Source organism: Balaenoptera borealis (assembly GCF_965194805.1).
Source record: "Balaenoptera borealis genome assembly, chromosome: 10".
Taxonomy (NCBI): Eukaryota; Metazoa; Chordata; class Mammalia; order Artiodactyla; family Balaenopteridae; genus Balaenoptera; species Balaenoptera borealis.
In genome coordinates, this window is record NC_138874.1 from 106,027,557 (window position 1) to 106,043,714 (window position 16,158).

Below are 16,158 nucleotides of genomic sequence, written 5' to 3' on the forward strand. Positions count from 1 at the left end.
AGCCTTTTCCCGTGAGGAGAGGTTGAGGACAACCTGGGCAGAGGTAACTCTTCCAGGAAGGTGGGGGGTGAAGCAAGTTGGCCCACAACACCCTTGGCCAAAAGTACCACAAGCTGGCTCTGTACCCAGGACAAAGCCAAGTTCTGGAAAAGAAGCCTTGGTGCCCTCTGGTCACCAGGAAGGTTTCCAATGTTCAAGGACACCCTGCAATGAGGCCCCTGGCCAGAAAGCAACTGCTTCCTTAACCTGTCATCTCTGCAGACTCTTCAAGGAGAGGCACTCAAGGCAACCAGACTTCCTGGGGCCACTCCATTGGGTGACACAAACCCCAAACTCCTGTGTATCCTCCTTGGAAGCAGAGCTGCTGGGGTGACTGGGGGATTTCTGGCCATGCTACATCCTAGGCTGAAAAGCCCAGCCTTAAAACATTCTTGGCAAGTAAGAGCTGGTTTCGCAGGGCTACAAAATTAATAAAACTTTCCTAGAAAAGAATTTAGTGTTTTGTGTAAAGATACACTCTCCAGCCCCCTCCCCAAAACAGATAAGTACAATGATTTTACTGGAAATTGTGCATTATACTATCTCTCAGAACGTTGAGCTCGGAGACTACTCAAGTAGAATCTTATACTCTTGGTTAAAAAACAAAGACAAGGGCTTCCCTGGTGGTGCAGTGGTTGAGAATCCGCCTGCCAATGCAGGGGACACGGGTTCGAGCCCTGGTCTGGGAAGATCCCACATGCCGCGGAGCAACTACGCCCGTGAGCCACAACTACTGAGCCTGTGTGTCTGGAGCCTGTGCTCCATAACAGGAGAGGCTGCGACAGTGAAAGGCCCGCGCACTGCGATGAAGAGTGGCCCCCACTTGCCACAACTAGAGAAAGCCCTCGCACAGAAATGAAGACCCAACACAGCCAAAAATAAATAAATAAATAAATAATTTTTAAAAAAAAACAAACAAACAAAGACAAAAGAGTGTACTTTCACTGACAAAGAAATGAAAGCGCCAACTTCTAAACCTTGGTTAGAAGGGATATACTACTGCCTACTAAAGGGCAGGGACCCTTTTCCCAAAGGGGACTCTGAGGAGTTTTTAGTAAGCGGCATTTATCCTTCTTACTATGATAGTTTTGAACAATTTAATTTGAACTCAAGTCATGTGAGTTTATGAAAACGTCACCATGCTTTAAGGTAAAGCCACAGCTTAGATATTTACCCTGCACTGTCCTTATTAGTGCTATGCGATAAGTTCTGAACACAGGATTTTATAGCAATACTGATTAGAATACCTTTGCCTTGAAAGTCATAAAATAAATTTTCTACTTAATACAGGGAATACTTTTACTTAATTTCAATGTGGTTTAGTTTATTTCATCAAAGATTATTACTGAACATACACCTTGAAAAAAACTTTTATCCAGTTTATTGTTTTCTACCAAATGTATGTCCTTTATCAGTCAGTGAAAAACATGAGCTCCTGAGTTCTTTTATTTACGGTTTTTTAAGTTGAGAATATATTGTTACTTGTAAATAATTTCATTTAACTTATTTAAAGCAATTGTTACAGATTCTGTAGATGCTTTGTAATAAGATCATAGCAAGAGCTACCATTTCCAGGTTCACGATGTGGCAAACCTACCTTCAGCACTTTATGTGCCTTACATCATTTAATCTCTTCCACAACACCAAGGCTGTTATTCCATTTTACAATGAGGCTTAGAAAGGCTAAGTAAGGTCATATAGCTATTCCAAAGACTCAAATCCAGAGCTGAGTCCTAAACCTGAATTCTTAAACCTATCCTACACTCGCTTTAGGATATTCTACTATTACTGTATTTAGATATTCTATTACTATATTTATACTTTCATGTAACACTGAAAAATCCTCAGGTAGAAGTAGTTAATCAAATATACCTTCTGAATCAAATATTAAATTACGTTTGGTATGATTTCCATTTTAAATTTATTTGGGGCATTTAATTTCTTTTAAAGTGAAAAAAATCTACATGAAACAATATATTGTACACCTCAAGTAAACAAAATATGTGATTAACCTGAATACCCCCATTCCCACACCAGGCTCCATAACAAAGAGGTTGTTATATTTAATGCAGAGCTGCTGCAGGGCACTCACTAATTGGCTCCTGGTAGCCTAAAGTATAGCAAACATACTTCCTCAGGAACCTACCAGGCAGGGAATGACAGACAAAGACTATAGCTCCAACTAGAAAAGCAATGGTAAAATTACTAAGTAGTTAGCAGACAACTAATGATATAATAGTACACAGTCACAATTTATAAAACATTCCTTCAAAACGCATCTCACAATTTTTAAAATAAGCTTTCTTGCTATTTACTAAAACAATTGTCTATCTACTCATTCCCCAACGTAAAAAATCATGTTCAATGGTCAGGAACAAAAGTTCAAAGGCCTCTTCCGTGAAGAAGCATTTCCCAATTTCTAGCAAGCTGTTCCTCTCGCTTCCCGCAGCAAATGCTGTGTTCAACCCAGTTCACTCTGCCTGGATTACAGGTCACTGCTTACACATCCCTCTCCCTAGTTTATGAGGCTACTAGTAACCTATGAATCTTATCTTCAACCCATCCACCCCTAGCCCTAGTAGAGTTTTACAAACATGTTTGTGAAAATAATTTAAAAAATTGGCAATTTGAATTAAGTTTTATCCTGGACAAGTTGATCCATGTAATTGCTATTTAAGTGGTATTAGCACTTTTGTCAGAAAGATATCTAAGCTTAAAATAAATATATAAAATACATAAAACATTTTTACTTGATGTATAATATATTCAAAAAGTTACATAATACTGTAGTTTAATATTTATATTAATTCTTACACATTTACATTATAATTATTATGTCATATAATAATACTGAATTATATTTAACGCATCAAATAATCAGGTAACACTACCACCATATATTAAATATATAGAAACAGCACCCGTATTTTAAAAATTAAAGCTTTATTGCTATGAAAAAAGGTAACCATAGGTGATATGGTCACAGGAGTCCAAAAGGAAATGTTCTAAACATAGAAGCAGGAGGCCTGGAAAAGTGGTATACAGAAGTAAGGGAAAAGTATAAAAGAAAGAAGTTATTCTCTTAGTGAGGAGCTAACAAAAGGGGGCAAGGTTTGGTAAAGCCAAAAACCACTGGAGAGAAATACATGGAGTAATTACAGTGTTAAGGTGAACACATTTTAAATGCATTAAGTCCACAAGCAGTTACAGAAATTTGCATTCTTGGGTTCAAAGAAGACAAAATATTTTCCAGCTTTCAAAAACAAATTCTCAAGAACTCTTATTATGTTGATACTAACTTGCTTGTCTCGAATAACTCAAAACACATAATTCCTATTCTCTAAAAACAAAATTCTAAAATAAACAAGACAGCACCTCATTAAAAACACAAAAAAAGTAACCATCTCCATCAAGACTGAAATGCCAAGTTTGATTCAAGACTACATATGTAGATCTGACATTGCTGTAATACAGTTTTTACAGTACTGTGATTCATCAAATGGAAGACACCGATTGAAGACACATCATTGGAAAAATCCCCCTTGTTTTTTCTCCTTTACTAGTCCCCCACCATCCCTCCCCTCCACACACACACACACACACACACACACACACACACACACACAAGCAGAATGGTTAAATCCCATCTATATTAGCCCAGAGATGTATCTCAGAGATGTTCCCTTCTTCTCCATCCTCTCACTGTCAAGTGACCTCCATCAACTCTCACCTCAACAATCATAGTAACTTCCTACCTTGTTCTCTTGCCCCAAAGCCTCCTCCCTGTCCCTACTCCTGGCCCCAGCAGACGCCGCCCCCCCCCCATGCTACAGAGTTATCTAAGATATTACTCTGATCATATCACAACCCAACTGAAAAGTCTTTCATAGTACCCCAATGCCTATACAATGTCCAGTCCTGAGCATGGAATTCAGACCTAATATTTACATGCCTGCTTTTATGAGCTCTAAGAGCAGGATTTATATCTTAATAACCTCTGCTGTCCTTGTCTATAGCAAGTATTGCTCTATCTTATTCAAGTACTGCTGTTCATCCAAAAATAATGAAAATGAAAATATCATTTGATTATCAGATCTGAAATTCGGAAAAAGTCATACTGATGGCCTGGAGCAGCCACACACCGGAAGCAATGGAATGACTCAGACCTGCAGGGCTTTCTTCATATTCTTAATCTTCGGAGTATAACATGTTTATAGTAAAGGTTCGCTGACTGGGAGTTTTCTGAACCAGAACTCGATTCATACCCCAACAATTTCAAATTTACACTGGAAATAATTAGACCAAGTATCTGAAATTGGGACTCTCGAGTCTCAGACTTAAAGGTACCATAAGAGCATGACCGGAGGGACCTTTGCATATTATGTAAAAACCAAACTGAGGAAGGACAGTCTTCTCTCTGCCCTAGATCCTGACAGTCTTAAACTGGACAAGGAAAGTAGACTGCCAATTTGGAATAGACAATTTTAGCCAAGAGGCCACAGGTGAAAAGTAAACGGAATAAAAGTCTAAATTTAGAATCACGTAATTTATGTCTCTCCAATGTATTGCTCTTAAAATATACATGTTCATTAATGGCAATTAACGAAGATTATTAATCTACATGTAACAAGCTTCTCTGCTTGTTGATTTTACAAAGAAATAATCCTCTCAAATTATACCTTAAACCTAAAAAATTATATATGATTTACAAAAATTAGTTCACTAAGGTCACTGGAATATAATCTTAATACTCTATCAGAAACTTCAAGAAGACTTACATACTACATCTTGTATTTGATCATAACAACCTGTTCTCTTTAACTACTGGACTCGCTATGTGCTATCCTGTGTCCAGTGCCTAAGAGCTTGTTAATTACCTAAACTATATCTCCATAGGTCTTGTTAATTACCCGTCTCCTGTCTCAGAGGACCTTGTTAATAACTTGTACAGTCTCTCTAAAGAGGTCCTAACAACACATTAAAATTAAAGATGCTTTTCTTTTAGCACCTGTCAAGTGCTGTAAATTGAGAAATTTTCACATCAGTTTATTAGCCTACAGTAGTTTCTGTGGATTTTTTTGGCTTGTTTTCTTCTCTCACAGATTCTCTGTGTATCTCAATCTCTCAGCTCAAAATAATAATAATGATAATAACTTAGCAAAGTCTGTCTTTTTGTTAGAGCTTTTATTGTTTTCAATTTTGAAGTCTATAAATATCAATTTGCATTAGTAAGTTAGCAAAAGGGTGGCATGGCTGGTGTCTGCAAATTAACCCACGGGGATATGCACCAATTAACGAGAGCTATTAGAATGAGCATTAGGATGACAAAGGGTAAAAAAGTTTCCAGTAGTGTCTGGGGAGTTAAGCATAAAAGTTCTAGTTAGTGTTAAGGGAACTAATCACATCACATATTTCATGCTCCTAGCCATTGTTTCATTAGATACATTCTGTAAATCCCTGGGCACTAATGGATTAATGGCTCCAAAAATCATGTCAAGTTTTTGTTTTCTGTCTCATAAATGAAGCTACAAATTTTCAGCTGTGTAAGAGTTATAGGCTGCTATGAGTAACAGGGAGATTATCTTTAATATTAGACAAATAAGGATAAAAAATAAATATTGCTATTAAAGTAAACCTTATGCAGGATAAGGTTTATTAAGCCAAAGACTGAGCTTTAAACTTATACAGGAAAAAAAAAAAAAAATGTCCGTAAGGAGCATTATAAAAATGAAGGTTTTAAAACTATGAATAGGTCTTTTCTTTAGGATCATCTGTTTACTATAACTTTTTAAAATATAAGTCTACAGTAAAGTCTTTTTTATGGACATATTATACAACTTCATAATAATGGTTACATGCTTAAAAGCCTATGGTGACTTTTGATTTGAGAAAATTAGAGACACATTTAAATATACATTCTAGATAACTAATTTTTTTGCAGCTTTTAAGAAAGGTATGGTACAATCATCACTGGAATTGATTAAAGAAAGCAGGGACGGAGGAAGGGAAAAGAGAAGCAGGTTAACCTGATCCGGAAAGGAAAAGGCATACTGTCACGCAAAACTATAAAATATTAGTGATAAATATGAGAGCGTCACCTCAGACACTATTTTTTTTTTTTTTTAATGAAAGCTTCTTTGTTTATTTATTTATTTTTGGCTGTGTTGGGTCTTCGTTTCTGTGCGAGGGCTTTCTCTAGTTGCGGCGAGCGGGGTCCACTCTTCATCGCGGTGCGCGGGCCTCTCACTGTCGCAGCCTCTCTTGTTGCGGAGCACAAGCTCCAGACGCGCAGGCTCAGTAGTTGTGGCTCACGGGCCCAGCCGCTCCGCGGCATGTGGGATCTTCCCAGATCAGGGCTCGAACCCGTGTCGCCTGCATTGGCAGGCAGATTCTCAACCACTGCGCCACCAGGGAAGCCCTCAGACACTATTTATGTACTGCCCTAAAAAATACCTGTTTGGCCTAAGTTCAGAGCAAAGAAGTAGACAGGTTCTTCCACAGCAAATACTGCAAAAGGAAATATATGCATACATGCTCTAATAAGATCAATGATACTAGGCATGTTATTATACAACATACCATTAAGTTCTCGTAGCACAGCTAGGAGTTTGCTATATGGTATTCACAACTACAACAAGGCAGAAAATAATGAAGGGAAAGTGTGTTCTTTGTGCGGGTCATAAACAGAAGGATGTTCCCAAAACAAAATTCTCTGGTAAAAATATCTCCCGTAAGGTCCTGCTCTCTGATGAGCTACCTGTACCATCAAACATTAGCTCCTCCTACAGAGGATGCTTATATTATTGACTATGTTTTTTTATATTTCAGAATAAGACGTACACCACAAAGTTTCTCCTTATACCAATGAACTCTCTTAATTAACCAGGAGGTAGTCTTCCGTCCTAAACTGGAACCTCAGAAGAATATACCTCACAAATGTAGTCTCTCTTCAATTTATTATAGGTAGCATACAAACACAAGCATATTTTTAAAATGTTGTTCATCACTACTGATGCCTTGGTGTTACCTGAATCCTGAAAAACAATCCATCCACAGATGCCATAAATATTTAACAGTCAGACATTTCTGCCTGGTCTTCAACGCCTAAGTGAATTTAGATGTTTCTTAGCCATTCAACCAAATCCATACTCTTCTCCACACCCCTGTTTTAGTCAAGCCGATCTCCTCACTAATCCCTTTACTTAGTTAGGGCCCTGTAGACAAAGCTAATATGACTAAACTGTCCATTCAACTATGACTTTACCAGCACAACTCCTGATTCCTATTCATAAATAAGTACTTACTGAACTTTTATGAAATAGATGACATAATTTAGATCAACAATTTTTAAGCCTGAGAATCAGCAGGAAGTTTTTTTTCTTTAAATGTTGACTTTTATTTCAGGGCCTACTCACTGAAGATTCTAATTCAGTCTGAGGTAGGACCCAACAAACCGTAGTTTAAAAAACAAAATCCCCAGGTGCCCTCAATGATCAGCACTGATGACATGCAGTGATCTAGGTGCTGCAGGCACCCACAAAAGAAGATTCAGCACAACTGTTCAGCAGTTGATACAGGTTAGTTGGGACAACTAAAACTGAGACACAGTGAATATCGTACAGCAATTATGTTCTATATCAGCAGAATTCCACAGAAGGGAACACTATGTTATCAATCAAAATAGGATTAAAGAGTTTTCAACATCAAGGACAGCTAGGCTTAGGACACTCAGAGATGAGTGAAGAGTGCATTCCACAGCTGAGCCAAGGAATAGAGTTGGCCAGGCTTATAGGGACCTCAGGGTAGAGAGGTGCAGTAAGGAAATGAACTCACCTGGCACAGAAAGGTGAGGAATTGTAAAAGAAAAGTTGGGTAGTTAAGAAAAGCCTAAAATACAATAATCCTTGAAAATTAGGAACAGGAGTTTGGATTTGGTGTTGCACACCAGTGGTTCTGAAAGGTTTTTGAATTAGGCTTTCTTAAAAAGAACAAGAGGCACTATGGCCTCTGTGCCGTAAATGATAAATAATAATGATGCTAAGTGCTATAATAAATAAATGCAAAAATCACAGTAACTTAATATTCTGAAAATTTGTCATTCAAGACAAGGTTCAACAGTTATTCTTGTTTATCAGGTGGCCTTCCACATGCATTCGGGGACCCAGGTTGTCCCTATCTTATGGCTCTGCCCTTCTTAAAGACCTCCATCCAGCGAGTACAGGGTTCAGCAAACTATCTCTGTAAAAGGTCAAATAATAAATATTTTTGGCTTTGTAGGTCATACAGTCTCTGTCATAACTAGTCAACTCTACCATTATAGCACAAAAGCAGCCATAAACAAATGGGCGAACTGCACTACAAGAAAACCTTATTTGCGAAAACAGGCAGCAAGCCAGATTTGGCAACCTTCAGCCTAGGATATGGAGGAAGACAGGCAATATGGAGGACTGTATAGGAGGTTTTCATGGGACTAGACCTGAAACTGGTATACAGTCATCCCTCAGTATCTGTGGGATACTGGTTCTAGGACCCCAGGAAATTACTCAACTCTCTGGATGCTCAAGTCCCTTTTATAAAATGGCGTAGTATTTGCAAGTAACCTACACACATCCTTCCCATATACTTTGTTAGTCACCTCTAGATTACTAATAACACCCAATACAATGTAAGTGCTATGTGAATACTGTAAATACAATGTAAAGGCTATGTAAGTAGCTGGCAGCATGCAGCAAATTCAAGTTTTACTTTTTGGAACGTTCTAGAATTTTTTCCCCCAAGTATTTTCGACCCGAGATTGATTCCACGAATGCGGAACCTGGGGATATGGAGGGCCCACCGTACATCTCTTCCACTAAGTCTTCAATAAGCCAGAACTTGGTCACATGTCCCCACCTAAGTGAACGGTCTAGCTGCGTCTCTGTAAAAAAAGGGAAATCTGGTTTGGTGAACATATCCACCTATTTCCACTTTCCAGAGTGAAAATAACCCAGTATTAAAGAACTGGTTGTGAACAAATTACTGAAAATGGTATAACAAACATTCAGGAATATTTGTTTTTGGAAAGTTAATTACTGCTGATGCAAAAAATCATTATTTTACAAATTATAGGGTTAACCACGTAACAAATTAGTTGATACTGATTCTGCTAAACTACCTGTGATTTGTAATTAAAAAGCAAGAGGAACAGCAATTTTAAAATACAAATAACTCAATACCAATAGTAAATTAAGAAAACATTTTCCTGAAAATTATAAGAATCCCAGCTACCCTTTCACATACATGTGTAGTAGGACTTTTACAGCATGCCAAGTGTTAGACAGTGTCCAGACTTCTTAGGACTGGCCTCCAGGACACACACAATACGGTACACTCACCACACCCAATTCAGTGTTCTCTGGGTCCACAGCTAAACCATGTTTCTTAACTGGCTGCACTCAGGTTGGGACATGACTGAGCGCTGCCCAATGGGACACACGTGGAAGTAACGGGTACCACTGCCAGGCCTGGCACATAAAGACGTCCCACATGTGACCCTCCACCCTCTCTCCCTGCTGCACGGCCTTGGAGGATGGGTGTTGAAGGGTGGCATCACAAGAAGGAAGGCGCCTGGTTCCTGAGCAACTGCATGGAGCTGAGCAATAGCACGGAACAAAGCAGCCACTTCTTCCAGCCCCGTCTCAGAGAACTCGATTGTGACAACAAGGAAAAATAAGCTTTTACTGGAACAAACCAGTAAGATCTTAGGTTGTTTATTGCAGCTGATAACCTGTTCTAATTAATACAGCGTTCTTAACAAACTCCAGAAATATGTTAATTAGGATATGAATATTAAATTTTGGTAGTCCCTTAAAACTCACTTAGATTTCTAATCATGTTTAGTTGTATATAAAAAATGCACACACCTGTCTTTATGGATCTGTTGTTGGTCTATCAGAAAGACCTTCATAGCCCACACTGAGCTGGAAGCAGGAGACTAAGGGAATGAGACAATGAAAGTAGCATTTTAGGAAATCCATCTGCTATACCGTGTTCATTTATTCAAAAAATGCTTTCCAATACCAGCTACCTCCCATCATGCTGGAGATGAAGGGTTGAAAGATGAATGAAATGCAGGCCCTGCCCTCATGTTGTTCATGGAGGTGAGAGGGAAAAAAAGTGGCTGGTCACATTAGTGAACAATGAGATGCCCACAGAAAGGAAGATCTAGGTAGGAACATGCTGCAGCACAAGGAACAGCTACCTCTTCCTACAAGAGTAAGAGAGGCTTCAAAGAAGTGGGGGTAGGTAAGAGGAAAGAGACTGAGAATTAGTAACTGCAGGGAAAAGTGTTTCAAAGAGCCCTGCTCTTTGTTGAAGTAACCCAACAAAAAGCCTAACTCATTTCCTCTCTCAGTTTTGTCTAAGACTATGGGATCTATTCCAAGAACAGAACCAAAATGCAGTAATTTTTGTGATTACTACGTGATTTCTTCAGGTGGACTTTACTTACAAAGAAATAAAAACTCTAACTTTCAAGAAAGTGTTCCTTAGTATTTAAAATTTTTTTGGCATAAGGAAAATTCTCTGGTTGTAATCATACACATTATTCACCCAGAGGGTAATAAATATGGTTCCTGTGTACCTGCAATCACAGCGGAGATAGTTCACTAAAGAAAAAAATCCAGTTCCACAGCTACATATTTTACCCTTCACTTTGTTCAGCATTCTCAAAAACATCAGTCACAAGTGTTCAGAAGAGGACTTCCCTGGTGGCGCCAAGTGGTTAAGAATCCGCCTGCCAATGCAGGGGACACGAGTTCAAGCCCTCGTCCGGGAAGATTCCCACATTCCGTGGAGCAACTAAGCCCGTGCGCCACAACTACTGAGCCTGCACTCTAGAGCCCCCGAGCCACAACTACTGAGCCCACGTGCCACAACTACTGAAGCCCGTGCGCCTAGAGCCCGTGCTCCACAACAAGAGAAGCCACTGCAATGAGAAGCCCACGCACTGCAACAAAGAATAGCCCCCGCTCGCCACAACTAGAGAAAGCCCACGTGCAGCAACGAAGACCCAACACAGCCAAAAAAATAAATTAATGAAAATAAATTAAAAAAAAAAAAAGAGTCCAGGAGACTCTGTAAATGGATCTATTTAGCACTACAGAAAAAAATAATTCACAGCATGTGTCCTAGTGATGTGAGTCTATAGCTTCAAAAGTGCATTTGGTTTAGATGTTAAGGTGAGAAATATAAAATGTCCCATATAACTGAGGAATGATACTGGGAGGATAAATATGAATAGACCAAACTACCTCAGACTATATCCTTTCTAATTCCACTCGAGACAAAGTTGCTTTCCAAAAATTTGAACTGCACTTTCTTCCTAGATCTATTTATATTCAATCCTTCTTTTTTTATGCTATTAATTAGACCTACCCCTTTATTGCAAATGTTTTACATTTATCACAAAGATGGTTTGTGACACAAAAAGGAAGAGTAACTTCGCAGGAATCTACAAATGTTTTTGTCCTCATAGCTGGCATCTCATGAATATGAAGAAGAGAAATTCTTAAAGTTAAAAAAACCTATTGTTTTTCACATATTTGCAATCATTTTATACAAACATCATGAAACAGCTCTAATTTTGATACAGTATTAATATTGAAGTAACCCAAAACAAAGCCTGAATTTCACAAAATGCCACACTCACTTTTAAAACATTAATTTTTAAGTCCACGTAAATAAGCCCAAGTATAAGACAATTAAAAATTTGAGGATACCTATTTTTCCATATGCTGCCATAATTTAAAAATTATTTTCCTATCATTTCCCATTTTTCTTGCTTTTCTTTGACTCTAACATTATGTAAATTATCCAGTCTCTAAGTTATCTCAGTTCTTTACAGTAATCCTCTTCAAAAAAAGTTCAGTTAAAGAAGGGAAAAAAGCAAATACATTTCTATTTACCTCTGTAGTTTAAGACTTAACGCAATATGTGAAGTACACTATGTAAAATACCAAAATGAAATGTCTGAGAATTGCATAACAAAACCATGGACTCTTCAATAAAATATTAATACCATATGATAAAAACATATTTCTTTGGAGGACGGTCTATAAAGAAAACTGAACAATACTTTCTAAAGCCACAGCAAATACCCATTTATTGATAAAAGAAACACAAACTTTCCCTGGAAAACTCTAAATGCATGTTTTAGAAGATCAGAAGACAGGCAGGAGATCACAAGCCTAAAAGGGCAATTGTTAGTACTATTTTCTGTTTATAGTGGGACAAAACAAAGCACTGTTCTTGAACAAAGTATGACATGGCAATGTAAACAGCAACCACCATTTATGGGTTCCCTATTTGGGGCCTGGCTTTGTACCATGTACTTTATCATTTATCGTCTCCCAATCCTATCAAGTAGGTATCATTTTCTTATTTCAAAGATGGAGATGCTGAGGTTGAGAGAGGTCGCAGAGCTACTAAGCCAGGTATCCCACTGGGGTCCGAACATCATACGTCCTTGCCTTGGGAAAGAACGTCTATGTTACATGGCAAACAGTCTACCATGCTCTTCCATGATGACTGCTTAAGATTCCAATAAATTCATCTTACTCTTTGCTTGAGGTTTCCTTAACCAGCTATTCCACCATTCACTTCTGCAAAATCTATCACTTTATTTAAACCATACAGTTCCAACCTGTACTAAGAAATTAGAAAAGTACTATTACATAACTGAGAACAGATTTTGAAAATCTAAACCTTATCATGATAGATTATTTCTATAAGTCATCATTACAGATACTCTTTGATGTATTTATAGTACCCACAAGGTTCACTGAATTCCAATAAACATTCACAAATAAAAACTACTCTAACTAGCCATTTAATAAGGATAGTTAACACCTATTATGAAACCCATTAATACTTAAGCCAGCATTTCTTAAAGAATAGTGCATAGGCTGCTACTGGTCCATAACTAATCTCCAGAAAATAACATCTAGAAACACAACTTATCACCTAAATTTCTGGCTTGAATTAACACCTACTGGTGATTCACTCCCACTACGTCTCATCAAAAGCTATGCTGTTTTCTCTGTAAGTTTCGGTGAGCTTCTGGCTAACATAAGTAGAAATAAACTACAGTGGGGATTAAGAATCTTTTATCCTTCTAAGATAAAAAGTTCAATTCCAAAGATGTATGCAACACTGCCCGGCTACAAAATTAATTATAAAAATAAGATAAGAATTTTTTTTCAAGTAAAATAAAAGGAATTTAAAAAGGATATTTGATACTTTCAAGTACAATATTTTCCAAAATAGCACAATTTCCCCCCGTTAAGCTTACCTTGAAGATGGCATTATATTTGAAGCCCTGAATTTTGTTGTAAACGGATTAGTTGACTCATAATCAAAATAGTCCTGACGATTTTCACTAAATGCATTAGGTGATTTCAAGTCACAAGGGCTATCAGATCCCCCATTGTTAAGTCTATCAGATCTTCTGCTGTCTTTTTTTCCAGTCACTCTTTCAAACAGGCTAACTTTCTCCCTTTTTTCTCTTTTATTTTCTTTTCTTACTTCAGTTGATTTTGAAAATAAATTCATGCTGCTGTCCCATGATTCGCTGTTTTCTTCAAATGGATTTTTCTTCCTTGGCAGTGTTGCAAATTTTTGGGGTAATGAAGCAGTCACATTTGTAAATGGGTCATTTTGTCTTCCGAAAGACGATTCACCTTCACCCACAGTGCTGTCAGGTTGGTTCATTTTAGAAGTATCAAAGCTTAATGTTCTTCTGTGTGGAGATCTGAGACTTCCTGCAAACAATTTTGTAGTTAGTACATAATCAGTGACACATTACATCACACTATTTGACACGTTCTGTGTGCATACTGCTGTTTTTAGAATGAGAGCAATTAGCTATTTAAAGATATTAACCTTTTAAAATAATCAAGGAAAACAACCTTAAAATGCTAAGGTACAGCGGTATGTAGGCCAATAACAATTAGTATCTTGCTAGACAATTAGTAATTTACTCAGCTCAGAAAGAAACAATCACATAAACAAATTATAATGTCAAAACTAAAGGTTCTGCTTGGCATCATAGTGCTATAAATTCTCAGACTTTTTTCATCATTAGCATTAAATTTACTTTCTTACTTCTGAACATTAAAGGTTTCTTTTCTAGGAACTTTCTGATGAAACGGAATATTCATTTATGCTTCAGGCTTTTGATACAGGAGAAACGGCAGTTAAGAAAAAGAAGCCTGGCCATGAAAAGAAACCAAGACTCATTTTTATTCTCTAATAATATAAATACAGTACTGAATGCAGACAAGCTCTGCCTTTAATAAACTTACCAATTTTGAGTACAGTAGGTACTCAATAAATATTTGATGACTAAATTTAGAAAATACTAGCAAGAAACTCCAATTTTTATTCTCTAACTTTGAAGTCAAACTTTAAAAATTAAGAGGGTAGTTCAAACCACGGAGAATCAACAAGAAAGAATGTATGAGTCACTTACCACTTTCCGGAACTGCTCCAAAGGAATCTATCTGGTGTCCGAGAAGATGCGTTTGAGCAATGGTGCCAGACTTCAGCTTCTCCGAGGATACATGGGCCCCAGTTAAATCAGACATTGAATGCGCTGAAGAGAGTCGCTGAGGACCCAAAAGGAAAGGCTTTTTTGGTTTAGATTTCATCTGTATTTCACTACTTGAAAATTCAGTATTGGCATCAGGCATGTGAGAACTTGGAATGATTGCAGAAGATGTATCAGAAAATGTCCCATCATTTTTTCTACCTTTCATCTTATCTTTTAATTTTGCAAAAGGAGATCTTGTTTTGTCCTTCATTGATAAGTCAAACATACTTGCTGTCATATTGTTCCTCATAAATTGAATATTGACCTTTATCTCACCCCTGTTTTTGGCTCTTTTTCCTTGTTTGGATTCTAAACTAAACCACCTTAAAGAGAAGGAAAAACTGGGTTGTAACATGTAATGAAGAGAGGATTATTCAGCTCTGTTGTATACATATAGCTTTTTAGGTAAAGTTACTCTACATCAAGGCAATCTAAGCACTAAAGGAGAAATTGTCAGCCAGAGTGCTTCTGGTTTTATTCAATGCTTCATTTAAAAAACAGGTAAGTCTCTGTCATGTGGCATATACAGAAGGAATCAGTCTTTTTTGAAAAGCTACTTAGACAACTTTTTCTTTCATGATTTGAAAATCACTCATCATCGAAAATTCTTACCAACCATAGCCTATTATGTTTCCATCTGGGGTAAGTGTTGCTAATGGCTGAAGAACATTTTTTAGCATTAAAAGACACTAAGATAGAGACCCTGAAATAGTTCATCAATACAAACTATTCTTGAGCACCATAAAATGATAATGACTAATTTTTTAATAAAATAATAAATATTTAGCCTCTATCTCAAAATAGTTCCTCTGCAAAAGCTATTAAAAGAATTTTGTTAATATGGGAGACTACTCCATATAGTTTGCTAATCATGAAAATCGCATATGATATACTTTACATTCATATAAAATGGGTCAAAGCCTCTTCCTGAATAAAATATGCAAATTAAATAAAATGCAAGAAGTGACAAATAGTAGTAAATCTTGTAAAGCATTTTTGATGAAAACAGAAAGCTTACATGCTTCCTTTTAGAATCTATTTGTTTGTTTCATTAACTATTGCTACTGTGACAATACCAAATAAAACTTATTTTAACTGGAGCCATATCTTATGCTTTTAGTCACTTCAGTGAATTATACTGCCCATTTTTAAATGATGTGTAAGAAGCAAAGTTTATTTTGGTTTTGTTTACAGTATTTTTATCCATGAGAACTTCTCCAGCTGTTGGTGTCACAACTGGTCAGTCTACAGGGCAAACAGCCAAAAAAACTACAAACTCCAGCCTAGAAGAGAGTTTCCACAACGTTTTCACATTACTTAACAATGAAGTATATTATCCGTCCCTGAGACAGGTCATCATTTAAATACAGCTCTGCAAGTGTTAAATTTTCTTAGCTACAAAAGGAACTCTGATCTAATTTTACAAGATATACCAGAAGAAGCTACATTTACTATCAATTGGAAGACTGGTTCAAAGGCCTTTCCAGGCA

At 37.2% G+C, this 16,158-nt stretch overlaps 1 protein-coding gene across 5 annotated transcripts in view; it reads right to left on the reverse strand.

The window, feature by feature from the left end:
• The window catches only part of RAB11FIP2 (RAB11 family interacting protein 2), a 41,663-nt gene that overhangs the window by 20,119 nt on the left and 5,386 nt on the right, over positions 1 to 16,158 (reverse strand). Inside the window, exons 2-5 of one of the 5 annotated variants that reach the window (XM_082407256.1) lie at positions 14,549 to 15,009; positions 13,370 to 13,838; positions 9,942 to 10,012; positions 6,569 to 8,956 (exon numbers count right to left, since the gene is read on the reverse strand). In XM_082407256.1, coding sequence (XP_082263382.1) covers positions 9,982 to 10,012; positions 13,370 to 13,838; positions 14,549 to 15,009 — 961 coding nt within the window. In that variant the 3' untranslated portion in view covers positions 6,569 to 8,956; positions 9,942 to 9,981. Of the gene's footprint in view, positions 1 to 959; positions 6,547 to 6,568; positions 8,957 to 9,941; positions 10,013 to 13,369; positions 13,839 to 14,548; positions 15,010 to 16,158 lie in introns of those variants that run through there. The other 4 variants (XR_014248970.1, XM_082407255.1, XM_082407253.1 and 1 more) reach the window with 4 other exon arrangements.